Source organism: Perognathus longimembris, chromosome 20 (genome assembly GCF_023159225.1).
Source record: "Perognathus longimembris pacificus isolate PPM17 chromosome 20, ASM2315922v1, whole genome shotgun sequence".
Classification (NCBI taxonomy): domain Eukaryota; kingdom Metazoa; phylum Chordata; class Mammalia; order Rodentia; family Heteromyidae; genus Perognathus; species Perognathus longimembris.
The window spans coordinates 32,248,128-32,274,289 of record NC_063180.1 but is presented as its reverse complement, the minus strand read 5'-3'; the positions used below and the strand labels follow the sequence as shown (position 1 = coordinate 32,274,289).

The window sequence follows — 26,162 nt, the reverse complement described above, 5'->3', positions numbered from 1 at the left end:
AGAAGCAGAAAAACAAGGGCTTTCAATCGACAGCCAGCCATAGCCCCCTGGCCCCTGCTCAGCAACAGGTCACAAGTTCTTCCATGAGCTCTGATGAAGAGTTTGTGGGCATAGCAAAGTCCATCCTGCCCCTGCTCTTTTTACTAAGCCATGTGCTGCCATGTTTCTCTTCAAACTCTTCCAAGTTGAGCTGGACTGCTTTGATTCCCCTCTACCTGCTCATTGAACAAGTGGCTTGGCACCAAGTCAGGCTCACGAGATCTCATCCTAAGAGCCCACTGCCTGCCCTGACCACCTCCTTGGAGGGCCGCAAGGATGTAATGACACCAAGAAAAAGGACCTGTATGGCACAACCTACAGAAAGGGTGGCCATAAATGTGTAGGAAGAGAAAAGGCAAGGCTGTACCAAACCCAGCAGGCCACTTTGGATCGAAGTCTGTAACTGGACCCAATTTCCAATTCCTCCAAGATATTTTGTATTTTTCAGTCCAGAGATCAAACTCAGGACCTCATGTGTGCTGGGCAACTGTTCTACCATTGAACTTCACCCTTAGCCCAGCCACTTAGTGAATCAAAGTGAATATGTGTATGTTCAGGGCCTTATCTTCGGGTTACTTTTTATTTTTGTTGGTCATGGGGCTTGAACTTGGGGCATAGGCGCTATCTCTGAGCTCTTTTGCTCTGCCATTTTGAGCCACTGTGCTACTTCTAGTTTTTTGGTGGTTAATTGGAGATAAAAGTCTCAAAGACTTTCCTGTTTATGCTGGCTATAAACTACAATCTTCATGTCTCAGCCTCCTGAGTAACTAGGATTTATAGGTGTGAGACGCTGGTACTCAGCTTTCAGGTTACTTTTAACTTCTCTCTCACCCTACTATTGTGAACCTTCAAACAAGTTAATTAAGTCTGTAGCATAGTTTCCAGATTTGCTATGATTATTTTTTAAGTACATAGAAAATCTTGTTCAGTAGCTTGTGTTTGATTGAGCCAGGGAAGACACACACACACACACACACACACACACACACACACACATACAGACACATACACACTCACATACACACATGTGAGCTTTGTGTCTTCTGATGCTACTGATCGATGCCTTGTCCCTGCACTAGACCTAACCTAGACTGGCCCGTCAAACCACCCTGTCTCAACCCACTGGACTTATTCCTTTGCTGGCCTGGTAGATTTCCAACTATTGGTATTAGAGCCCCATTTCCACCTTTATTACCTTTTACCTGCATGAAAAAGGAGCCATTCAAACTGCAGTAGCAGCTACTAACCTAAGATCAAAAGTGCTCAGTAGTGTCTCTTCTAATGTGGGGCCAGCCAGGCTATCAACGCCATGGGGAAACCCATTAGCAGTGACCGCTGGGACTCAGCTGTTATGTGACTACATGAGTGGAGTGGAGAGTTGGCTGGGGGCTGGAAGTAGGCCTTTGAGGTCAGAGGCCCACTAAATAGGCTTGAAAGAGACTAGATACTCAACCCTGTTAGCCCATCTGAGGTGGCTCAGGTGTCCCAGACAAGGGTTTGGCTACGACCAATAACACTCCCCATGCGGGCCCCTCTTCTTTCCCTGGGCTACTGATTACATGAAGGCTATGTCCAGGTACAAGCTTTTGTGTTTCTGTGGACTGTGTGTGTGTGTGTGTATGTGTGTGTGTGTGTGTGTGTGTGTGTGTGTGTGTGTGTGTGTGTGCATGTTTGTCCCACTCTCCGGGACAGTACTAAAAAAAAAAAAATTGAAACATGATAAGTGGATTCAATCCTTATTTTAAATGGTTATTCAAAAGGTTTCGTTCTACTTTGGGAAATGTGGTCAGGCCCCATGTAGCTTGTGGAATAGTAAGATATTCCAAATTTAAAGAAATGCCTCCTTTTCCATCTTTGAAATTCACCTAATTAAGCAGTTGGGCTGCAATGAACGCAGAAATGAACACGGCTTCCGAGAGAAAGACACTTTCTTGAATATTAAAATGAAATTTCAGTTCCAAAAGGCCCTAGTATTTACAGTTTTCTAAGAAAAAAAAACCCAGAAGATTATAAAAAGATGACAATTTTCTATAGGTTAGCCAGTGTGGGAAGCTGAGTCTTTAACTGTAAATGAATTGCACTAAATTCTCAGGGCAACACAACCACGGTCCGCACATAACTGAGGAACAGCTTTGCTTTTGGGCTTTTGGAGGCCCAAGAGTCCTAGGACTATTGCCCAGGATATCTTCTCTACCCAGACGGCTTCACCTCCAAGATCCTAAGCACTAATTCCCTCTAGCAACCCAGATTATTTGGGCCCACTAAGTGGTATTTCCACAAGATGGCACAATTGAAGAAAAAAAAAAACTCCTAATTGTTCTTCGTTGTCACATTCTGTCTTTGTGGCACCTAGGTGATTTTTTTAAGTGTAGCAGAACACACAAAACTATGGCTTGGGTCTTGATGTAGCTGATTTTGTGTTCTTTTCTGACAAATTGCACTACAGGTTCTACTATCGGTACCATTTATTCGTCCCCATTAAGAAATAGTCTCTTGCCAGGAGCTGGTGGCTCATAGGTGTCATCCTAGCTACTTGGGAGGCTGAGATCTAAGGATGGCAGTTCAAAGCCAGCCTGGGCAGGAAAGTCCATGAGATTCTTATCTCCAATTAACCACTGGAAAACCGGAAGTGGCGCTGTAGCACAAGTGGTAGAGTGCTAGCCTTGAGCTGAAGAGGTCAGGGACAGTGCCCAGGCCTATAGTTCAAGGCCCACAACCAACAAAAAAAAAAGAGAAATCTCTTCTCCATGAGAACACCTTCACTCCTGCCTAACAGTTCATACAGGTCTGTTCTGGCCTGCAATATATCTTATCATCCTTCCCCCCCAAATCAGGATTTCCCCCTGCCTCCTTTCTTACCTCTGTGTTGGAGAGCTGGAACCATGGCTGCTTCCCATAGGTGAAGATCTCCCAAAGGATGACCCCGAAGCTCCACACGTCACTCTCTGTGGTGAATTTCCGGTACATGATGCTCTCGGGGGGCATCCAGCGGATGGGGAGCATTGTGTGTCCCCCCACCTGCAGAGAGGGTCAAGACAGAAGCATACAGTGTAGTGACCAGCCAACCAGAACGAGCCACACCTGCCTGCATCCCCCAGACCCGGCCCCTCTCTCCACACACTGTACTCTAAGGTGGCCACGGCTTTGCGTAGCTTGTTAGCAGACCCTGACAGCGGAGGTGGGGAGGAAACACCCACGGGAGTGAAGAAGGATGACAGGGTAAGCTGGAGCCAGAGAGAACGTTTAGAATCCAGCAGGACAGTGAAATCGCAAACTCCTCCAAAGAGAAAGTCCACGGGAAAAGACTAGCACAAGAGCCACCAAGCATTAGAGCTTCCACAGACACCACCAGACTCCTTGACCGAGGCAGAGAGGGAGGGCTGACTACTGCATGAACATCTGAGCTGTGTGGAGCTTCGGGGTCATCCTTTGGGAGATCTGCAACTATAGGAAGCAGCCCTGGTTCCAGCGCTCCAACACAGTGGTAAGAAAGAGGGAAGGGGAAGTCTTGATTTGGGGGGAAAGGCTGGTAAGATGTCTTACAGGCCAGGATAAACCATATGAACTAACAATAAGGCAGGAGTGAATGTGTTTTCATTGAGAAGAGAAGATTTGTTTTCGTGTGTGTGTGTGTGTGTGTGTGTGTGTGTGTGTGTGTGACAGAGAGAGAGAGAGAGAGAGAGAGAGTCATGGGGCTTGAACTCTGAGCCTGGGCACAGTCCCTGAGCTCTTCAGTTTAGGACTTGAGCTGCCCCAGGACAATCTCACGTGTCTCCCCACAGTTAAGGACCAGGCACTGCAGATGAAGCAATAGAGAAGTACCAAAGGCAAGGAAGCATCTACGCTACAAAGACAGAAGGCCGAGCGAGTTCACTCAAGTTTTCAGGAAGGTCTCTAAGGTCCGTAAGAAGACGACAGTCCTTAGAAAATAGCTCACAGAAGACACCAGCCATGTGTGGGCTTGCCTACGTGTCAGCTGAGGCTAAGAGGAAATGACCAACAATGGCAGATATTCAGGACGTCCATTCCTGGGGGGAGAGGGGGAGAGACACTACAGAAATCCTCACTGCCCAACAGGATAGACACCTTCGCGTATGTGGCATGAAATCCACAACGTGTTTTCCAACTGGGGAGCCAATCGCATCACGACTAGAGCTTCAGAAATGGGAACGATTGCTCTACCCATGGAATCGGTTGAAACAAGAGCACTTAGCATTGCTCAAAGGAGTCTTCCACACACCCACTTGGAAGAATAATGAACATATTAAATTAAAAAAAAAAAAAAAAACAAGTGTTGTGGGATGGACAGCCTCGGTGCTAAAGATGGAAGTTGCTTGAGGTGTCCTAGAAAAATAACAACTAATATGGTTTGCCGAAAAGCTGTTTCCCAGCTAGAATCTGGCAATTGGCATAGCTCTGTTCGGTGTATAGAAACAATGGGATATGCTGTTTGCTTTCAGAGAAGCAAAGATTCAGGAATCCCACTACAAGCAGCCTGTCATAAAATCGAGGGTCATAAATCGACAGAGGATGTATTCTAGGAGAACTAGGGAAAAAATAAATCCAAGGATCCAATGACTTGGAATACAACCAACAATACAGAGCAAATAAGCTATAAAATTCAATTTAAACCTAAATAATGGTTCCTAATTTAGTTGCAAAAGGTAATATAATACTACATATTTCACTTCCTGTCAAATTGACATGTTTATCCAGGATGAAGTTTCCAGATAATTCCAACCAGAAGTGCATACATAGAAGAGTAGGCACAGATAGAATTAATTAAAAGTCTGGTAACAACTTCATTACTTTACGGATACTGATCAACTGCTGATGATAACAGTTTAAATGTAAATATGCCTGCTAAGATTTTAATGTGGCTTCTAAAATCATAGAAATAGCCTACATGTCTGCTTAACCAATTTTATGAAAAGAAAAGCCAAAACTCTGTAGCCAATACTCAAAGGACAACAGAAAAGAGAAACAGAGTCAGGAATAGGAGACACAGGATGGAAATAACATGTACAAGGACTAACCGCAGACAATAATAAGAAAATAAAAGAAAAACAAGAAACTTTTTCTGTATGTGTCAACTAAACTAAAACAGAAATTAACAAAAGGGAAGCCTGTTAACAGCTTATCACCAGGCAATAAAGAATACTATTGGTAAAGAATATTAAATTTGCAATTATTGGTTGCAATAAAAAGTTCCTATTCATTGAAACCTATGGGATATAGCTAAGTCATTTCTAGGGAAAATAATGTCATTTAAGCATTTCCATTTAAAATAGCTACAATATAACTAAGTTTTCATGAAAACAAAACTAGTAAAACCTAAAAACAAATTAAGAAAGCAAGAAGAAATAAGTATTACAGATGCTGGTTTCAATTTTTTTTAAAAATAGCAAAATAAAGAGACAAAAGAACTGAAAACAAGCTTGACCTGCACCATCAATTGCTATTCTTTCAAAAGTCACACAAAGTTGCAGCAAGGTTAGAAATGGATGCAGAGCGGGCAAGTATGACATGCTAAGGGTAATACAACAATAGTTGGGAAAAATGCAATTGTTGAGTCACTAGTGAATTTGAATAGAGCTGAGAAAGGTAGGAAACTAGAACACAAATGAACTAAGATGATTGATAATATCTATACATTAAAAGTACAATGTCTAGGTCGTTTGATGGGTGAGTTCTGGTAACATTTTCTGTCCTATTTACATTTTTTCAAATCTAAAAAAGAAAGTTTCTCAAACCCCTCTCTGTGGCTTTAATTTTACTCAAATTTAGCCGATAGCCTGAGATAGATGAATACCAATAAAGGTATTTTAAACTATGTGTGAAATTGTCTCTTCTGGAAATATAACCTCCAAATGGGAATAGCATATCATCAATTCAGCAACATATCACCAGAGTCCCATATAATGTAATAAGGTTTATAACAGAAATGTAGGAAGGCATCAATCTTAGGATATCTTCTGTTTCATTTACTATTAAAAGGTAAAAGAAAACCATTCTCTTATAAGATTCTCAAATTTTCCAATTCGCCTTTTCTGATTATAAATCCTAATCTACTTAATTTAACCTGCAAGTTCAATCTACCATTACCAAAGTTCAATCAACCAATGGAATGGTGTATGAAAACTCACAAGGTGAATCTGAAATTTATCGAAAGTAGCAAATACTTGATAGAAAGTACTGGACTCAAACAATGGATGGAAATTCGGTCTATCACAAAGAGAAATATTTTGGCAAATTACCTAATAAATACACTCTGTTTTGGCATAGGAATAGACAAATTTATTATCTAGAGAGCCTGAAAGCACAGCCACATATAAATATTGGAATTTAATATATGAAACGATGAGTTAGTAATTAAAGTGTTGGGACAATGAATGATTCATTAAAAAAATACTCTTAGATACCTACCTCACACCATATACAAAAATCATTTCCAGATGGATTAAAGAGCTAAACATAAAAAAACAAAACAATAATAATATTAGAAGAAAACTTAACAAAAGTATTCGCATAAACCTCAGGAGCGGAGGGCCATCCTACACAACACATTGGCAATAATAAAGGCTATAATAAAAGAATAAGATGTACAGACACAGCTGATAAAATTAAATTAAATGATAAAATTAAATGCATTTGCAGGGTGAAAGACAAAAATCATGGTTAAAAGACAATGACAAACATCGGCAATGTAAGTAACAGACAGGAATTAAAAACCCATATAACACAGGGGACTCCTTCATGTATTAGAAAAAGCCACACGACAAAGAGACCAGTAAAGAAGAGCAGATGATACACAACAGAGCTACATACAGCCACACAAGTATGAAGAGACGCCAGACATAATGTTGAATGTGATCTGAGAAAAACCAATCGGGATAGTTCTTTCTAACTCAGAAGGACTGGAGCCATTGATGAAGTTGAGGGTCTCTTTATCTATGGGAAAACCTTGGTAGAATGTGTTCACATTGAAAGGTAGCAAATCTCTTTGAATCCAGCAATTTCAGTCAGTCTTTAGAAAAAGATTTGTTCATGAAAAAACACTTGGAGACTTCTATTTCATTGAGTTTGTTTTTGTTGGGGGAGGGGGGAAGGGAAGGCTCCTATGGCTTGAATTCAGGGCCTGGGGGCTGTCCCTGAGCTTTTGTTCTCAAGGCTAGCATTCTACCACTTGAGCCACAGTGTCACTTCCAGCTATTTGAGTGCTTAATTGGAGATAAGTCTCATGGGTTTTCCTGCCCAGGCTGACTTCAAACTGCAATCCTCAGATCTCAGCCTCCTGAGTAACTAGGATGACAGAGCCACTGGCGCCTGGCTATTTCATTGTTTTAAAGAGCAAAAATGTCCATCAATGAAGGTACCTGACATGGTTTAAAAAACAAACAAAGAAAGGAACATGGTCAAACTACAGGTAGTGATATGAAAGTATGTCCCAAATAAGAGTCATTGAGAAAGATATTTTCACATTTTCATTCACATAACTCGAAGTACAGGGTGCTGCTGTGCGACTTTGAAAATGCAAAGATAAAGGTCCAGAAAGTGGACAACCCAGTGTCAGCTCTTAGAGATGAAAAGGAGCATTTGTAACCACAGAGGGGGGAAAAATGATTTCTGCTACACACACGCCCATGCTGTGTGAAAGGTCCTGGGGATCGTGTGCCCCCTCTGAAAACTCAAGAGTCAGAAAAGAAAAACCCAACATGAATAAACAGAAACCAGTGGGCCTCATTTCAGTTCCATATGCAAAGAGAGGGTTTTCCTTGAGAGAGAGAGAGAGAGAGAAAGAGAGAAATATTATGTTTGTGATATACCAGAGTAGAATGTTCTGTTGTGCCTGACTTCTTCACGTGAACTAGAAGCCGTTTCTTCTCTCCAGGAACATTACTCCTGAGGAACCATTTTAAATCATGGAACCTGCACGTGGGTTACCCATCTGTGCTGCTGTTGATGGCTTTCACATGCTATCCAGGAGACGAAACCCCCAAGTTAGCAAAGGAGACATTGAATGTTTGCAAGAAAAATAAAGCACTTGCAAAGACTGTGTTGTCCTCTACTAAGAAACGCTGGTGAGCACCAAACTAAACTGAAGGCAGTAATGAGTTCTGAACTCAGTGTGCCGTGACACGTGACCAACCTTTATGGCTTCAGTTGTTGTTGTTTTTTCTTTAGATAGAGTCTTGTGCTCTTTGCCTAAAGAGAGCTAGCCTCAGAGCATGGTCCTCCTACCCCTGCTTTCCACATAACAGGGATTACAGGCATGTGCCACCATGACCAGCCAATATTTTCTCAATTAATACAAGCAATGACTTTACTTTTTTTTTTCTGTAATAAACATGGACAAGAGACCAAGAGGCGACTCCAGGCAGATCACTAAATAAGAACTCAGAGACTGGAGCCGCATTTCAATAACATAACTCTCCCCCTCTTCTGTTCATGTACCATATATAAAAATCCAGGCTCTTACATCGATAAAAATGGAAGTGAGGGTAGAATTGATCTGGAGCTGCCCTTACTTTAACAATAAACAAGTTAATGAGTGACTATATGAGCGACAGAAGAGACGCATTCCCACGGATAACTTGCCTTTCATCCTTCATCTCTACCAGAAGTTATGATGGATAGACATCATTTTGATCAGAAGCCTATTTCTGTGGATTACCAATAATTGTAATGACAGTTAGCCTCCCAAACCCTTAACATTTGGAAACTTATGGTCACTGGACATTAAAAATTAAATTTAAATCTTCACACATATTTTTGTCACAGTGAATTATGACGGAACGGCCAATAAAAGGCTTTCAGGCATAAAAATAAATTACATAAAGATAAAATTCAGTGGGGTAACTGGAATGAACATATAAATTCAAGAAGAGAAAGGGGCCATGTAAAGCAGGCTGTTTAAGAAATTGTTCATGTGTTTAATAGATGATGTACCAAATTGCTCTGGTATTTAAAGTTCATTAGATGCATTAAAGGGATGATGGATTTTTTTTCATGTCAATGTTTACAATATCCTGGAAATGGCAGCACTTTGCAATTATTTTAAATCATGCTGGAGATTTCGGGGTGGTATACCTCGTCATGTTCAAGGGGGATGCATGGTTTCTCAAAATGCTTTAGGCGTGTAAAAGCTCCAGGCCACAAATCTAGAGTTCACACTTAGAAAGGGAAAGGTGAGCGTTCCAGCACGGCAGGTGCCTGGAGCCCACCCGGATTCAAGCCATCCACGGGAGAAGGGGAGGGGTGAGAAAGGATGGAGAAGTGCTGTGTCCTGACCCCCAGCTCCCGCCCACCCCCGGGCCCCTGCTTCCAGCCTTCCGCCCTCTCAGCCTTGCCTTGGAAAGCCAGGAGCATGGGCTTTGCTGGTTCAAATTAGGGCTCGTTGTGGGTGCTCGGGCTCTAGTTCTTCCTGGGGGCAGGGACTCAGTACCGCACAGGGTTTTCCCCAAAACGCCCACTTTACCACCTCCTAGCTCCCCCACCCCCAAGCCAGCCTCTCCTGAACATCTTAGCTGAGTTCTAGAAAGTTCCCAGTCTAAGAACTGACACAGGGAAGCAAAAGCCTGCTTCTCGCTCAGAGGCTGAAACACACCTCTCCTCACACCACTCAGAGGATATAACAGAGACACAGGCAGCCATATTCCAGGTGGACAAACTCGGGCAACTGCAAGTGGGAGCTAGAACATGTCCTTGCCATGTAATATTCCTGGAGCCAACAGAAGGATTCGCTCTCCCTCTGTCATCATCCATCAGCGGGGACCGAATTAGAACTTCTTGAAGTCATAGAGGAAGCAACCAAAAAGTGGAGGGGAAAAAGTCTTCGCAACATTCGATTCCCAGTGATATTGATTATGTGTGAGAGCCAGGCATGGTGGCGGGGGGCGGGGGGCTCCCCAAATCAGCACATCAGGAGCAACGGTGTCCAGTAATTGAAGGTATGTCCTCTGTGGGGACAGTGACCATGACATGCAGACCTGCCAGTCAAGGCTCTGTTCACCTGGGGCTCATGAAAAATCTCTTGGAAATTTCTGGGAATAAGTCACCTAACTAGAGGGAGGATGCTCAAATGCCCTTCTCCAATATGTCCTATGCCAGTCTGGGAACTTTGCCCATGGCTCCAAAGTTTTCCAGAGTGACCTACACTGCCTTCCTGGAATGAGTCACTCTCCCCGGCCTCTCTCTCCAACTGCTGGGCTCTATCACCCTCCCCACCCATGTGGGGAACCTGAGCACCTCAGAAACAACAGTTTGCCTCCCTCGGAAGCTCTTCCCAGGTCCCACTTTTTCTCCTCTTCCCCCTATCCCTTTGTCCTTCGCACCTCTACTCCACCATCCCGAACTGTGGGTTCTGTTTTCTGAACCAGGATCAGCTTTCTCCCCAACTCCATTCCTCCATTCTGATCCCACCTTCTTCCTGGGGCTCTCGGTCATCTTTGAAGGACTAGTTCCTGTTCTTTCCCTCCTTTGAAACACCATCCAGCTCCCCAAACCCAGACTCCTCAGAATCCAAGGTTTAAAAGAAGAGACACAACACTAGAGCTGTAGCTCAGCAGCCCACAGAGCTGGAAAGGCCTTAGAAAAATATCTCCACCATCTCCAACATAGAATTAGAAGAAATCGAGGCTGGAACAGAGGCAGAGACTTTCCCAAGGCCACTAGAAATAGTAAATACCACGGAGCTAAATGCTGCAATTTCCTCTTAATGTGTGGGGTGTGTGCCTCAGGGGTGAGGTCCTTTGGATTCTAGGTCCTTTGGATTCTACACATGTCCACCACCGACAAATAATAAAGACACCCAGTCCCCATTTCAGTAAAGCCTGGCCCTGAGAGATTACGACTTTCTCCATAGTGACATCAGACCTCTGCTCCATCAAGTCAGAACTGCTCACTTCCTTTGTACCACTCTTCTTCCCAGAAATAAGCAGCCAGACTATCAGCTAGCTCCATGTGGACACCAATGGAAGTTCTCAGCCCCAAGTCTTGGAGGGGAGTCGCAGAGAACAGTGGCTCTAGTGTTGATGCCTCAGAGCCGGGCTCTGTGACAGCTCACCCACACTGCATCCTCTCAGCCAGCTCTCAGAGGAGGGGCTATGTCCTCTGAGCCTCCAGCCTCCAGATGAGGAAAAGCCCTTGGAGTCTCCCACAACACCAAGGAGTTAAGCTCCAAGATGTGTCGCAGAATGAGCCTGGAGGATCAATGAGTTCATTGTAATTCTCCCTTGACTATCTCACCTAGAGTAGCTACAGCCAGGAGCCAGGTCCTCAGATGGAAGCTCCAGGAACACACTTTCTGTGGCTCCTTTTGTTCTCCCCTTCCTAAATCGTGACTAGCTGCTGGCTTTCGTTCAAAGACCTCACTGTCCTCTGCTGCCTCCAAGTAGAGATCAGATGTTTCAAGTCCAGAGATGTGCACTGAAAGGGAACTTGGCCTTTGTTTTTCTTTTCCAAGTGCCTCCACCCTCCCATCTAGGCTAGCTGCACTGAGATCTTCTGGTGGAAACAAACTTTAGAACTGTCCCAAGCATGCAATTCACCAAGCAATGTTGGAGGCCCCCACTGGGCTCAGAGCCAGCTCACGCCCGATCCAGCCCAACCTGCCAGACTTCAATGGCTCACCATAATAAATGAATAAAAAGAAGGCAGAATAAATCCTCCTTGGGACCCTAGATTTTTTAAAATTATTATTATCCTGTATAACTCAGGTGCTAATAGTTAGGTTACAGTTTAGATTCAGATTGAATTAGCAAAAAAAAAAAAAATCATCTCTTTTAAACAAGATTGACTTGGTCAAATATTTAGTTTGCTTCCTCTTCCCAAATCTAAGAATTATGATAAATTGGTATTAAAAGTGTAAGTATAGCCAGGCATGGTGGCTCATCCCTGTAATCCCAGCTACTCAGGAGGCTGAGATCTGAGGATCACGGTTCAAAGCCAGCCCAGGCAAGAAAGTCCATGAGACTCTTATCTCCCAATAACCACCAAAAAAGCTGTACAACTTGTGGGTAGGGATGGGGGAGAAAAACTTGGAGAGAGAGAAGGAAGAGGTAACCTTGTCCAGGAAGAAATGTACTCATGACCTGACTTACAAAATGGCAACCCTTCTGTACATCACCTTAATAATAACAATTTAAAAAATATTTAATGAGGAAAAAAAAGCACAAGTGTAAGCCGAGGAAATAGAAGCCAGAAAGGAAGAAAGAGAACAACATAAAACATGCAAATGTTCTAAGCTAAGCAAGCTACAGCCCAGAGGACCCCGCTGCCTCGTGTTAACACAAGAACAGTAATGACCCTGCTCCGAACAAGGACAAACACAAAATGAGCTCCAAACCGACGCAGAGGCAAGGCCTGTCTGTGCACACACTGACACGACCTGGACTCTCTGTCTCCCCTGGAAGATGCGAATTCCTCACTGGGAACATTTCTATTTATGGAACAGCATTTATTAAAGCTTCCAGGAAGCCAGACAACTCGTAGCAGCAAACCCTCACAACATGGCGGCAACATCTGTAATTTATGGCTGAGAAATCAGGGCAGGCTGGAATGGTTGGACAGTGGTTGTAGGGAGGGCTTGAGCTAGAAATATTTTCTGGTTTTGTGTGACTGCAGGAAAAACAAACAGAAAACCAAAAACAAACAAATTAGAAAAAAAAAAACAAAACGAACCTAATACCCTCAGAAAGACATGGCTTGTAGGGAGAGGTGAAATGAACTACTTCCAAATCGCTCTAAATTAATTTTTCCAGCTTGAGGGGGAGTCTCTCCCACTTTTGTTTTATTAACTGCCAACTGAAAAAAAAAATGCCGGAAGTAGCTAGGGAAGAAGAACAAGAAGATGAAGGAGTGGGGGGTGGCACAGGGCCACTTTGCATACCTTAATTACTCCAGTAAACAATGCACAGCCAAGTGGATGCGTGCCCACCGAGGCTCCACCCCTAGGCAAAAGCAAGTTGGGCATGCATGGCGGCCGATGGCTTGGAGGAGGTGCAGGATCTCAGGAGACCAGGGCTTTTCTATCTGCCAGCCCCTGAGCTGACATCCCTGCCTTAGAGGCTTGGATGTGGTGGGGGGGGGGGGCGGCAACGAACGAAGGAACTGACAGACTAGGATTTTTTTCACACGCCAGAGCTTTCTTCAGAACATAATGCACCTCTTTACCCAACAGAAAACAGGTTTCCCTCTGAGTCATGAGACAAGGCCCTTTCAGAGGAAAGGAAGGATGCTAGGAGTTTGGGAAGAGAGAGTTCACTTGCAGGAACACACATGCACGCACACCAAGTATGAGAGACAGTTCTTCATCTTCACCGAAAGGTGAATATATATATATATTCTTTTGAAGCTAAATATCAGAGCTAAATTCTCAGGGAAGCCGGAGGACAGCTGATAACTGCGGTTGAAACACTCGGAGCTACAAAGCAATTGTTCCAACCTAAGCTAGAACCAGTGCTGTGCTGATACTTCCAGAGCTCCTGATAAGGCTTTCTTCCGCCAAATTCCAGGAAGAGGGCTACTGTGAATCAGCCACACCACCCCCCCCCCCAACCCCGCAGTGTTCTGGAAGACCCATAATAAAGGGAGGATGTGGAATCCGAGTTGCTTTGGATTCAGGTCATCTGAGTTCCTGTCAGTTCCACCAGGAGCTACCCTGTGGTTCTGGCAGCCTGAGTTTCCTTTTGGTCTCCACATGCATGTTCACAATAATGAACCCTTGGGCAGGAGGCCTGGGAGGATTCCTCTGTGCTCCGAAATGACACGAGGTTTTCCCAAAGCAGGTTTCTCCTTTTTGCCCCCATATGCCAAGAGCTACAAACAAAGGCTCATCGCAAGGCCTTCCCTAAGCGAATAGCTGACTTTGTGTGCATGCGTGTGTGAGAGAGACAGAGTGTGTGTGCGTGTGTGTGTGTGTGTGTGTGTGTGTGTGTGTGTAAGAGAGAGTGTATGTTGTGGGTAGCCAAAGACAGCATGAAGCCAAAACTCAGGAGCCCCGACCCCGCCCGCCCCCCATTACATCACCACCACCTGCCCCCTCTCTGGGCTCCTGGCCTTCATTTATAAAACCGGTGGACTTCAGGGAAGGGCTTCCCTCTTTGACCTTTCAGAATCGACTAGTTCCAAGACGTGAAGCTTCAGTAAAGCCGAGACTGGACAAGCCCTGGACACCCGTTCCGGCCCTGGGAGAAGGCTGGGATTCTGAGTCCCACTCGCTTTCACACAGCCCATGACTCTGCACCGGGGCCCCCAGGTGCCTCTCTGCAGAGAGCAGCCTCAGGAAGGGGTGGAGGAGCAATGCCTCCAGGCACACAGCCTGTGGTGTCCCAGCAGCAGCTGCGGACAGCGCCTTCCTCCACAAGCCCTACCCCTTGGCTGCTTCTCCAAGGTCAGAAGGCAGGGGAAGACGACTCTAAGGATGCTCATAGGAGAAAGTCTCAGATGCGAAGCCATTGTTCACCGTTGGATGGTTTCTAGTGAGCTCCCCCACCCCCCAGTCCAACACACACACACACACACACACACACACACACACACACACATTTCTGTCCTGGTATACACAGCCAATGTTTGCAAAAGCAACCTGAGTGAGCTTCTCCTTTCCAGTCCCATGAAACTCGGGTGGAATATCTCTCTCTGGGTTAGCAAGTGAGTCTCCCCAAAATGGAGCCAGTGCTGGGGTAGGTAGTCAGTCCCTCAGGAAAGAGCTTTCATGTCCCTATCCTAGCCCAGGTTAAAAAAAGAGATAGAGATACTTTGAGCATTCAAGTTCAGAGCCAGAAGTGGTATTCTTGTCTCAGAGAACCAGAATTCTTAATAGCAGCCATCAAGGGTCTGTGCTAAGCTTGTTAAAGTACATTCCTCATTCAATCTTCCCCATATGCATTGGCTTTAGAAATAATTATTATCAACTGAGGAGGGAAGAGAAGTAGGAGGAGGGAAAGGAGGGAGGGGGAAGAGATTAAGTATCTTATTCCAAAAGACTGAAATATGCAAGATCTAAGGCTCCTGCTTCAATATTCTCATTCCAAAATCAATATTCTTCTGCACTACCAACTTGAAATCCTTGTTCATTTCCAAGTTGAAGGAAGATTTGCTAGTAAAAGGAAAAAAAAAATGTTTTAAGGCATGTAAGTAAATTGACGGGTTGGGGTGGTAGGTTGGGAAAAATGTGATAGAGACCCTAGAATTTGATTGCTATAAAAACCACCCATAAAAGCTGAAGGGGGAAATCTTCATTCAGAAATATCTAAATCAGCAAAGGCGATGAAGTCAGTCAGACAGAACTCGTAAAGACGACATTCAAATGCATCCCATGTTCCTCCTAGGCAAAAAAGAGAAGCCAGCCAGCCCTGGGATCGCTTTCCTCGGTCTCCCCAGAAGCTCTTCTCTGCACAAAGCCCAGCATGACTCGATTTCTCCACGCTCAGCTGGGCCCCCAGGAGTGGGCTCCATGCTCAGTTTTCACTGCTAAGCATCCAGAAGTCCAAATGCTACATGAACTCACCAGGAATCTCAACATGCACTGCCTCGATTGCTTGCACTTCTATTTCCCATCCTTGTCTCTTGTGTCTAATATTCCCCCCGTCCCCCCAAAAAAAGGAAAACGAAAAGAGAAGAGACGGAAAGAGAAAGATAAGAGGAAGTCTAAATGGAAATGAGAAGGAAGGAGGGGGGAACGAAGACCGTTTATACTGAGCCCAGTGCATAATGTGGGTTTTCAAACTAATCCAACACCAGAAACAAGTCTTAACGCTGGATTTTTGTTGCTGTGAAGACACCGCGTTGCCTTTCTTGCCTGAGGTAGGTTGGGTTAAGTTTCCCATCGCGTTATAGCTGAAAGAATTCTGGTTAAACCCTGGTAAATTCCATTCTTCAGTCCGTCTTTTCTTCTAGAAATAAAGCGGTCTTATTTTTAGAAACAAAGCCAAATAAATAAGAATGGCTGAGGGTGATGCCAATTTGCACAGCAAAGACAGAGCTTCGGGAGCTTCACTCCCACCCTGGGTGCCTGGCACAGTGGTGGCGCCCTTCAGACAGGCCTTCCACAGCCACAGAGCTCCACAGGGGCATGTTCAAATTGGAACTGAGAGCTCTGTCCCCGACAGAACACTGGCTTCGTCAGCCAGATGCATCCTCTGGAAGTCCTGCCACACATCTCTCTACCTCTTCTCTATGAGTGCTGGCTGTGGTGCCGGGATGGGAGGAGAATGCCAAAGTCAGTGAGTTCATGACTGTTCAGGAGAGGCGGGATACCAGGCCAGAGTTCAGAGTCATAGTCAGAGGTGCTGCCTGACTTAGGATGAGTGAAGAATAACTTCGCCCCGCCCCCCCCAGATGCTCTGAGATGGGACACGCTGAAAATCCTCCCTCCCCCCCTTTCCCTGTCATCCTCAGTAGTGCCTACACCAAGACATGAACTTGAAGGCCTGAGTACCACTTCATTCCAGGGAACTCCTGTCACCCTCTTCTCGGGGCCTGCTCTGAGTCTACGTAGGTTCATCAGGGAGCAGAATGCAAAGGGAACTAGGAGCCCAGAGATTCACTTAGCATTTGGTGGGCAGAGTTCTGCTCTTGGATAAACCTCCAGGTAAGATCACAGGAGACCAGCTCTGGGAACACACCCCAGGATTGCCCTGAAACCATGAAGACCTGAGAGGCTGTGTAAATTAAGAGGCATCTTGCACAGATAAATGCATTCATCTCGCACCCCCCCCCCCCCTCCCTCCTTCCCCAGAGGCCAATGACTCAAGGATATTTGAATCACAGGATATTGGGGTAGCAACAACATGATGGAAGATGAATGACACTTTGCTCTTTAGTCTTTCCATAACAAAGTGAGGGGAGAAAGAACTAGACAGTAGCCCAGTAGCTGTAGAGAACCAGAATGCCATTGGGTAGCCACAATCTCACAAGGAGAAGAGCACAGGAGGGACCCTCCGGTGCCCGGAACATATTCTTGTGACACCAGCATTGTGCTGGTGAAGAACAGCAATGTATGGGAACAAGAGGGATGACCTCTATTCATAGGGGACTTAGTGTGGATCTAAGAGAGACATTGCCTCAACATGCCCTGGGACCCCAGGGTAATTAAGTTCTTGAAGTCCACTACAGGTGAAGATCTCCCTTTAAGAAAATTAAGAGAAGGCTGTGTATCTGTAACCAAGCCATTCAGGAGGCTGAGATCCTGAGGATCACAGTTCAGAGCCAGCCTCTAAAATAACCAGTGAAAAAGCAGGACCGAAGGCATGGCTCAAGTGGTAGAGCACTAGCCGAGCAAGCTGAGCAAGTACAAGGCACCAGGTTCAGGCTCTGGTACTGGAAATATGACAAAGAAAGACAAGATGGCCCGAGGGAAAGAGGGAGGGAGGGACAGAAGGAGGGTGAGAAGCTTGCTGACATTCCAAAACAATTCTCTATTGTAGCAAGTCTATTTTGTAGCTGTAAATGTTGCTTTTTTCCTTTTTGTTTTTGCATGTACTCTCAGGAGCCCACCTTTTATATAAAGCAAGACACTGCCTTTTTTTTTTCCCTTCTGTGAACTCTATGACAGTGTATCACAAATAAATACAAGATGGTGCAGTGTTTTTTGCTGTTAAATACGACCATACTATCTGAGCCGAGGCCCAGAATCCTCTTGCTTCTTGCTAATGGCATCCCAAGATTGCATGCATCTGTGGATTCCATGTGCAGGGGTAGAGAGGGGTTAGACATTCTCCTCAAACTCAGCCCTGCACTCAGAACATTGCATGCATTCTCCCCACCCCTTCACCCCTACAGACGCCATGCACCCGCCAACCAGCTAACGTGCACAAACCCCAGGAGCCCTGCGCACTGAAGTTCAGCTTCTGGCTCTATGTCCCATGGACACCACCATCAGAAAGCTCACTCTCATGCCTGCGCGTCCCATGCCAACCGCATCCCAGAGACAGCGCCACATGGAGAAGCAGCAGATGAGGCTTTGTCTTCATGCACCATCAGCCAAGAACCGCCCCCAGTACAACCAATGCACAGGTCCAGCCTGCAGGCCAGCTCGTCAGCGGGACCTTGGGACAGCACTATGAGTCCCTCCTCTCTCTCATTTCCCCACTCCCTGTCAAGTAGTATCTATGGATGAATGCTGACGCTAATAGATAAAGGCAAGGTTTCACACCTGGGCCCGCCTGGGTTTAAACCTGCCATTCCATCATTTCGTGTTTAAATGTCAGTGTTCTTATCCCATCTCATAGGAACTACGGCAACTTCTTCCTGGGAACAGTGAAGATTAAATAAACATGTAGCTAGGCTCCCGGTGGCTCACGCCTGTCATTCCAGTTACTCAAGAGGCTGAGACCTGAGGATGGTGGTTCAAAGCTAACCCTGGGCAGGAAAGTCTAGGAGACTTTTATCCCCAATAAATCACCAAATTAAAAAAGCCAGAAGTGGAGTTGTGGTTCAAGTAGTAGAGTGCTAGCCTAGAGCAAAAGAAAAACAAAAACAAAAACAACTACTTCAGGGACAATGGCCAGATCCTGAGTTCAAGCCCCAGGATGGGCACCAAGAAAAGAATATAGTAACAAATAAATAAAAATAAGTGAAGTTGCTCAAAGTGTCCCACTCTGGTGGGGCATGTCAAGGACACCAGGTGGAAGAAGGGTCTTCAGCTATCCAGTTGATTTGACCTCCCTCTCTAAAACTGTGCACTTGCACACGTGCACACACACCCATGCACACACACACACCACCACTTGGACCACAAAGCATTTCTCTTTGTCCTTTCTCCCTTTCATTCTCCTGAGGACCTATCGTTCCTTTATCTAGTCTACATTTTAATTTTACCATCCATTTTCCCTACTGGATGTGGGGTTTTTATAGTCTTATTCACAGTTGTATTCCTTGCACTCGGAATAATTCAGGATGTATAAAACATAACTTTGTGTCCTAATTTACCAGGGAAGGTCTAAATTTATACCCGTGGTCGCTATTTAATTATTAACAGCTTCTCTTTTCTCTGTAGAATTGCCCACATTTAGACAATCAAACAGACACAATCAATTTATTTTTTAAAGCAATATCTGTTGAATGGAATTCATAAATGTGATCAATTTGGTGCTTTAATAAAATTTGCCAAATCCTGAAACTAAGAGTTTGACTGGAATGTGATTGGAATACACAGGATGGCTTAAAAGCAGGAGAGGAGACTAAGGCCTTACAATGGCTCTGCTTATAGAATCTTCACCAGGCTGCCTTGCATGTTGATAGACTCTAGCTAATGTCAGCATAGAAAACTCCTACACTTAAAGCCAGATACCAAGCTCATGCTTGTAATCCTAGAGAATGAGAAGCTGAGATTGGTAGGATGGTTCAAGGCCAGCCTAGGAGAAAAAAAAATCTTTGTAAAATCCCATCTTAACTAATAAAATACAGAACACGGTGGCATATGCCTGTCATCTCTATAATAGGGGACGTGTCAATGGGAAGGTTGCAGTCCAGGCAAGCGTCAGCCAAAACAGAAAAAAAAAGAAAAAGAAAAACAACTTTTTGGAAAAAAAAATAACTAAAGCAAAAAAGGACTAACCATGTGGCTCAAAGGATGGAGTGTCTGCCTACCAAGTGTAAGGTCCTAAATCCAAACCCACTATGCGTATCAGTGTCAAGATGAGAAATCCGTTCATCTGTGGAGAACCAGCACAGCCCCACTTAGCTTCCCCCCTTAACCAAATCCGGGCAGCTGCGTGCCTGTGCGCCCGCGGGGAGACCGCGCCTGCGGCCCACCCTCACTTCAACCTGGACTCGGCCTTTGGAAACAGCCCCTGGCTGGTGGGGAGGCCTCTCGCCATGACAGACGGGATATCTCCTGGATTTTTTTTTTAAAGATCCAATAGTTGAATTTAGTGGTTCTGGTTTTTGTTTGTCCAAGTGAATCCTTTCCAAAAGAAAGGCAAAAGGCCCTGGGCAAAATGTGCAAGGAAACCACGCGATTCACCCAATGATGGGGTGAGAGGGAGGGCAGGATGGATGGACTGTCCGCCCCGGTGCCTGCCAGGAATTATCATAGAATTTATAGTGGGGGGAGGTTGGGTGGGGGGAGGGGAAGAAGCTCCCTGCAAGTATTCATGGTGGATGCAGTCATGAGGTTCTGCAAAAACAATCCTGAACACCCTGTTTTGTGGACCAAGACACATCTGACATCAAGCAGGCACCTCTGGCTCTTCAGAACCTTCGGCTTGTGGGTTAAAGGTATTCTTATCCTTAAAGGGCATCTCTGATGTAGCATAGGCCACACAGAACTCAAGGTCGCGCCTCTCGAAATGCAAGAAAGCAGCCAAAACGCCATCCATGCACAGCCTCCGGCCTCTGCCATCACGCAGGCCTGGACAGAGCCCCCGGCAGCCACTTGCACAACATGGGCTCTCCCGAAGTTCCGCGGATCACAGCCCCACCGCTCCCCATCCACACCATGCTGCCTCCCCATGACACACCCCGTTGGCTTTGGCAGGAAATTTCCATGGAAGTGGAATGGTGTCCCCTGGAGGGGAGGCAGGGAAGGAAAGGCTGGAGGCCTTCCCTGGCCCATGGAAGTCCCTCTCCAAAGCCTGCAAACCTTCAGTCGGTGGAATGGACAGCCCTGCCCAGCCCCTTGGCCCCAGAAATGAAATCCAGACTCACTGTGCAAGCTGCCGGTGCCGCTAGCCTCTGCCGCTGCCACGACATGCTGAATGGGCCCTTCTGGCATGGCCCTTCCTGACAGTGAATGGGGCAGAGAGCAGGGAGGGAGAGAGAAGAGAAAAGGGATGAAGGGAGAGGAAGGAAGCCGGGAAGGTGGAAGGAGGGAGGGAGGCGACGGGAAGTGGGCGCATGTTTCCCAGAGCAGGTGTCTCCGCAGGGCACAGCCTCTTTGTACCTCTCCTGCATCTCTGGCTGGCCGCACAGTGCAACAGTGAGGCCTCAGGCAGGAGTTCCCGTAAGACCGCGCTCGACCCAACACACACCACACTGACACATAGACTCCTGGTCCATAGCACCCCGCTGTCAGTCATCCTGCGAGGGCTACAAGGACCAAGTTCTCTGGGCTGGCTGAGCCACTCTAGAAGGAAGTGGGTTTTATCTAGGATTCTCAACCCCACCAATCAAAGGCACCAAAGTGTTCCATGTTAGCGGAATATTCCTGAAGTCACTAATGCATCTGGGGGCAGGCTTCCCAGAATTCCTTTCTTTGTTCTCCCACTTGGAAATCTGTTTTAGCTCAGTAGATACCTTCTGTAGAAATGGCTCAGTCTTCCTTCTCCTCGCCTCTGTCACCAGCAGAATCCCCATTCTCTACCCTCACCCTGGAGATGTCGATATCCAAGAAAACTCTCTTGGAGAAGTTAGAGGCTCACAGTAACTTCGCTAGCCATTTCCAAGCAGGTCCTGAGTCAAGAGCTGTAGGCAGAGGATGAGAGACACAGCCCGGCCCCTCACAGAGCCACAGGCAGCCCTGGAGCCAGCTGAGAATGTGCCGTTGGGCCCTGGTGGTTTATGAAGTCCCGTGTGCAAATTGTGAGATGGAGGCAGAGGAGAGCATCCAATGAGACTATGGATTGATAGCTTCTGGTGGCTGAGACAGATGGGCAGAATGAAGAACAAAGAGGAAGAGCAGGCAGGAAGGTTGGCACAGAAGGCTCTCCAGGCTGAACTGTAGGCATCAGGATGCCGCCCTGGTGAAATTATCTCCAACAAACCACCTTTTGGTCTCCTATGATCTCTCTACGGGTGACTTAGAGATGGAACAGTCAAAGACAGAAGAAGACAGGGAGGGGGGCTGAAAATGTAAATTCATATAGCTTCTGCACAAGGTCAAGAAGGGAGTATAACCAAAAGAGTGCATGAGGTTTAAGAAGGTAGGTGACTGGAATAGCTACACCAGAACTTTGAAGGAGAGAAACCCATAGAACAGGTGAAGCATAACTAGAAAGGCCCCCCTTTCTAGTTGGGTTTCATAAGACATTACTCAGGGACTTCATTTTCTTTGGAATTGGAGGGGGAGGTTTGTGAGAAGGAATAGGGCCACTGTGAATCACTGCTGTTCAACAGATAATTCAGAAAAGATTGACCTTGTGGAAAGATGTCAATGTGACCAGGATGACATAATTAATTGACTTTCCCCAAATCTGCAGATTCCTGAAGTAGGAAAATCAGAAGTCAACACCCCCCGCCCAAATTAAGGCAAAATGAAAACTATCTTGGTGATGGAGGTGACATACGGCAGTTGGAAGGCACAGAAAGGTCAAATGAGGATTTTTCTTGGATGTAAAAGAGATTGTGAATGTATTTTTAGGAGAAGGGAAAGAGGAAGGCTTTGTGAAAGGCTACGAAACAAGATCCGCATAGTCCCAAGGTGAGGTGAGCTAGAGAGATGGGACATAGGGAAGATGGTGAGGCACAAGGGAAGTGGGGAAGAGTGAAGAGGTGTGAATTCAAAGGTAGGAAGACACTGGACTCAGTCTAATATTTCATAGGATTGTGGAAATTGACCACTGACAGTTCCTTCAACACACAAAGTGAGTCCTTAAAAAAAAAGCTGCATGATGGAGCAGACTTGGGATCTCAGAACTGGATACAACTAAAACTTGGAGACTACCTACTGCAACTTCATATCCGGTGTGTGTGTGTGTGTGTGTGTGTGTGTGTGTGTATACAACTAAAACTTGGAGACTACCTACTGCAACTTCATATCCAGTGTGTGTGTGTGTGTGTGTGTGGATACAACTAAAACTTGGAGACTACCTACTGCAACTTCATATCCTGTGTGTGTGTGTGTGTGTGTGTGTGTGTGTGTGTGTCTTTATACATCACCTCCAAAATGCAATTCTCTCCATTTTCTAGAAATCCCGTGGGGATGGAGAATAGACTGTCTCGCTGCCTTTAGCAAGGTGCCACACCATCCTTGAGTCTGAATTCTCCCTAGAGTTTTCTAACCTTGACAGCCCTGTGGGTAAGGAGCAATGTTCCGCGGTGTACACAGCACCGCCAAAGACAGTTCATGGAGGGCCACCACTCAGAGCAGTTGTGCACTGCAACCTGATTTCATGCTTTTCCAGGGCCTCAAGCTTCTGGGCCTTCTTTGACCATCATGCCAGACTACTCATTCATCAAGGAAGTATGGATGCCCCTTGTTCCTTTCATTGGATGGAACCCCTAGCACACACTACACAGGGCATTAGACATGAGGGAAGTTCCACGCTACTGCAGACACATATGTGTTGTCATATGTCCATGAGAATATATTTTCACAATAAACACACACTAAAAAGATCACTTCCAGCCATGCATCTAGTGTGTTAGAACACTCCTGGTCTCTGGCCACCATCTTCCTTGCTTCTAGCATCCTCTCCTCACCCTCCAGCGGCTCTGGGGACCACACTCAGCTCCAATCACCTGTTGCTGTCTTCCTAACACGAGGCTGGTGTACTGGCTCCTCGTTGGCTGTGGTGACCAGCCTTGGGTTAGATTTCACACAAAGCCCGAGTGGAATAAAAAATAAATCCCAGGATTGGATTGTTATTGGGTGCCACCTGACCCTCTGGAGAGCACATAATATATGGCATGCTATGTAATTCTTTTTATTTAATAATAATGGCATACGCTTTCAAAAGTCAATCTCACTTGTGGGCCGGGCTACCCCTCAAACTTAACTTTGTCCCTCGCTCATGGCTCAATCTGAGGATTGCCAGCAAAGGTCTCTAAACCTCAGTTTACCTGTCTGCAAATGGCAGCTATTCTGCCAGTCAGCTGACCTCACAGTACTTTGCTGGTAATCAGAGACGAGGGCCAAATCTGTGGGATGGATAACCAATGCCCTTATTTTGAGTCTACTGCTCATGAAAGGCATGAACTTTACCGATGCCTATTTGCTTTCTCCCCCTCAGGTTCAATAGTCTACATGGGTCAAATAAGTGGGTCCTGACAAAATGATCTCCAACTTCATTTCTAGCCAGAATTCATCGTAGACAATTTACTCAGATTTTAATCCAAGCGTGTAACAAAGGCTCTCATAAAATACTTTTAGAAGAAAAAGAATTAGTGTCTTGAGAAAAACAGAAGCATGCAAAGATTGTATCAAAATAAAAATGCTGATAATTGGGTCAACATCTGCCTGGAAGCAGAACTCTAGCAGAATACCCAAGTGTTGGAAATTTTTTCCCTCCTCCCCTCAAAAAAATTAAAATTAAAAATATGCCTAAAGACAATGTTGGTCTATGATCAAAGCTGGCATAGAGCCGGGACATGTGTATCTAGACCACTGAAAAACCTTGGCAGGCTGGAGCCAAGGTCGGAATCTACCCAGAAACAAGGCAGGTTTGCTGTACACGTGCTCTCAAAAATAATAAACAGCCGCTTAACTGACGATGAGTTAGGCCTTAGGATACTAGACGCATCTGTGAACTTGGGCATATATACCTGAGTGAATCCCTAGTCGTGTCGGCCCATCGGGCAAACCCCACCCTTGGCACCTTCTCCACACAGGAACATGTGATAGGCTCATATCCTTGCATGGTTCCAATTCCTCCACCAGAGTCAAGGCACGGTGAGAGAGCATGCTAGAGAAGTTCAGGTAGGAGCTCTGGGCTAGGACCACCAGCGAGGCAGTATCTGGCAGGACTGCAAACTACCGGACCCAGATACTGCAGTGTCTTTTCCTGAGCTCAAGGGCAGCACCGCCCTTCTCTACTCTGGGCAACAACCGGCAGCCAATCAGAGCTCTTCCCTGGGGTGCCCTGGACATTTGGGGCATAGAACACTCAGAACAGACGCAATTTGATTTACAAGCAATAGAGGAACTCTTTTTTTATTTTTTAAAGTATGAAGGCAGCTCAGTGCCTTGGAAAGCATTGGAGATGGTGATAATGAAATGACTTCTAAGTATTGGAAAATAAATAAAATCCAATCGCTCTCTTTAAGATCGGTGTACAAGGGGATGAAAATAAGAGCTGCACAGCTCAAGTCCAAAAAGGCCTGAGAGGCTCTTGGGCCACAATGGGAGCTGAGAATGTGGAGGAGGAAGAGGATTTGTCTTTGGGGAGGGGCACTGGCTGGCTAGGGAGGTCTGAGGAAGGAATGGAACCGCTACCTCCCTTGGGGCAATCTCCAACCCTCCCTGGCATTGGGCCAGGGAGAAAGGAAGACATATGCCTGTGTCTTAGGAGTATTTCTAAGGTGTGTGTGTGTGTGTGTGTGTGTGTGTGTGTAAAACCAACCAACCAGTTTCCAACCATTTGCATATCCATTATATCACGTGATGAATAAGAATGAGCTGCTACCATCACATGATAAAGTCTAAGAGAAAGGAGGCAGGACAAGATTCTGCCAACGTGGTTCTACCCTCAAGATTGCAGGACCCCCAAAGCCTGACATTTTCCTGAGGGGGAGTCAAGAAGCGGGGGAAGGAGGTTCACACCTAACCTAGGAGGCCTAAAGAATGGGGCTCTAGTGCTGAAGACTTCGTGAGACACACTTTTCAAAAGTTAGTTCCTCCTTGGAACTCCAATGGCAGCGAGAGAAAGCCATTTTCTCTGCCTGCCTCAGCTTCTCCAGACAAACTGGAACATTAAACCACTCCTCTAGGGATAACTGGGTTTGTTGTTGTTTTTATTTCCTTCAGTTCTTTTAAGCAGATTCTATTCCCCTTTACTCTTAGGATCTAGCACCAAAGACCGTAATAGGAAATACTTTGGCAGGTAACTTGTTTAACTCTTATATATAATTTTTTTGGCTTATTCTCTAACAGAATAATAATAACCATCTATGAAGTCCCTAATGGGTCCCAGGCAATTTACATACATTATCTTATTTAACCCACATAAAAGAAGCAAGGGTACACCTTTCTCTCTCTTTCTCTCTTTCTCTTTCTCTCTCTCTCTCCCCACACACTTCCTACTTCCCGAACCCCCACCAGGTAAGGCATGTAAGGCTTGAAGAATTTAAGTAATTTAAGTAAATTTTCCCAGGTCATAGAGCTCTGAGCAGAAGCTCAGAGACTGAAATAAGTATCTGCCTGAGTTCAAAATTCACTGAGTGCTCCGCCTACCTTTTCAGAGCTCCTTGCCTTCCCCTCCCTCTCTCCAGCTCTGTCCAGTGGGATGAGCTAAGTCTGACAA

At 45.6% G+C, this 26,162-nt stretch overlaps 1 protein-coding gene across 2 annotated transcripts in view; it reads right to left on the bottom strand.

Moving 5' to 3' along the window:
- Ntrk3 (neurotrophic receptor tyrosine kinase 3) overlaps positions 1 to 26,162 on the bottom strand; it is a 235,323-nt gene that overhangs the window by 377 nt on the left and 208,784 nt on the right. The window contains exons 16-17 of one of the 2 annotated variants that reach the window (XM_048329451.1): positions 6,466 to 6,507; positions 2,899 to 3,057 (exon numbers count right to left, since the gene is read on the bottom strand). In XM_048329451.1, coding sequence (XP_048185408.1) covers positions 2,899 to 3,057; positions 6,466 to 6,507 — 201 coding nt within the window. The remainder of the gene's footprint in view (positions 1 to 2,898; positions 3,058 to 6,465; positions 6,508 to 26,162) is intronic. The other variant, XM_048329452.1, reaches the window with a different exon arrangement.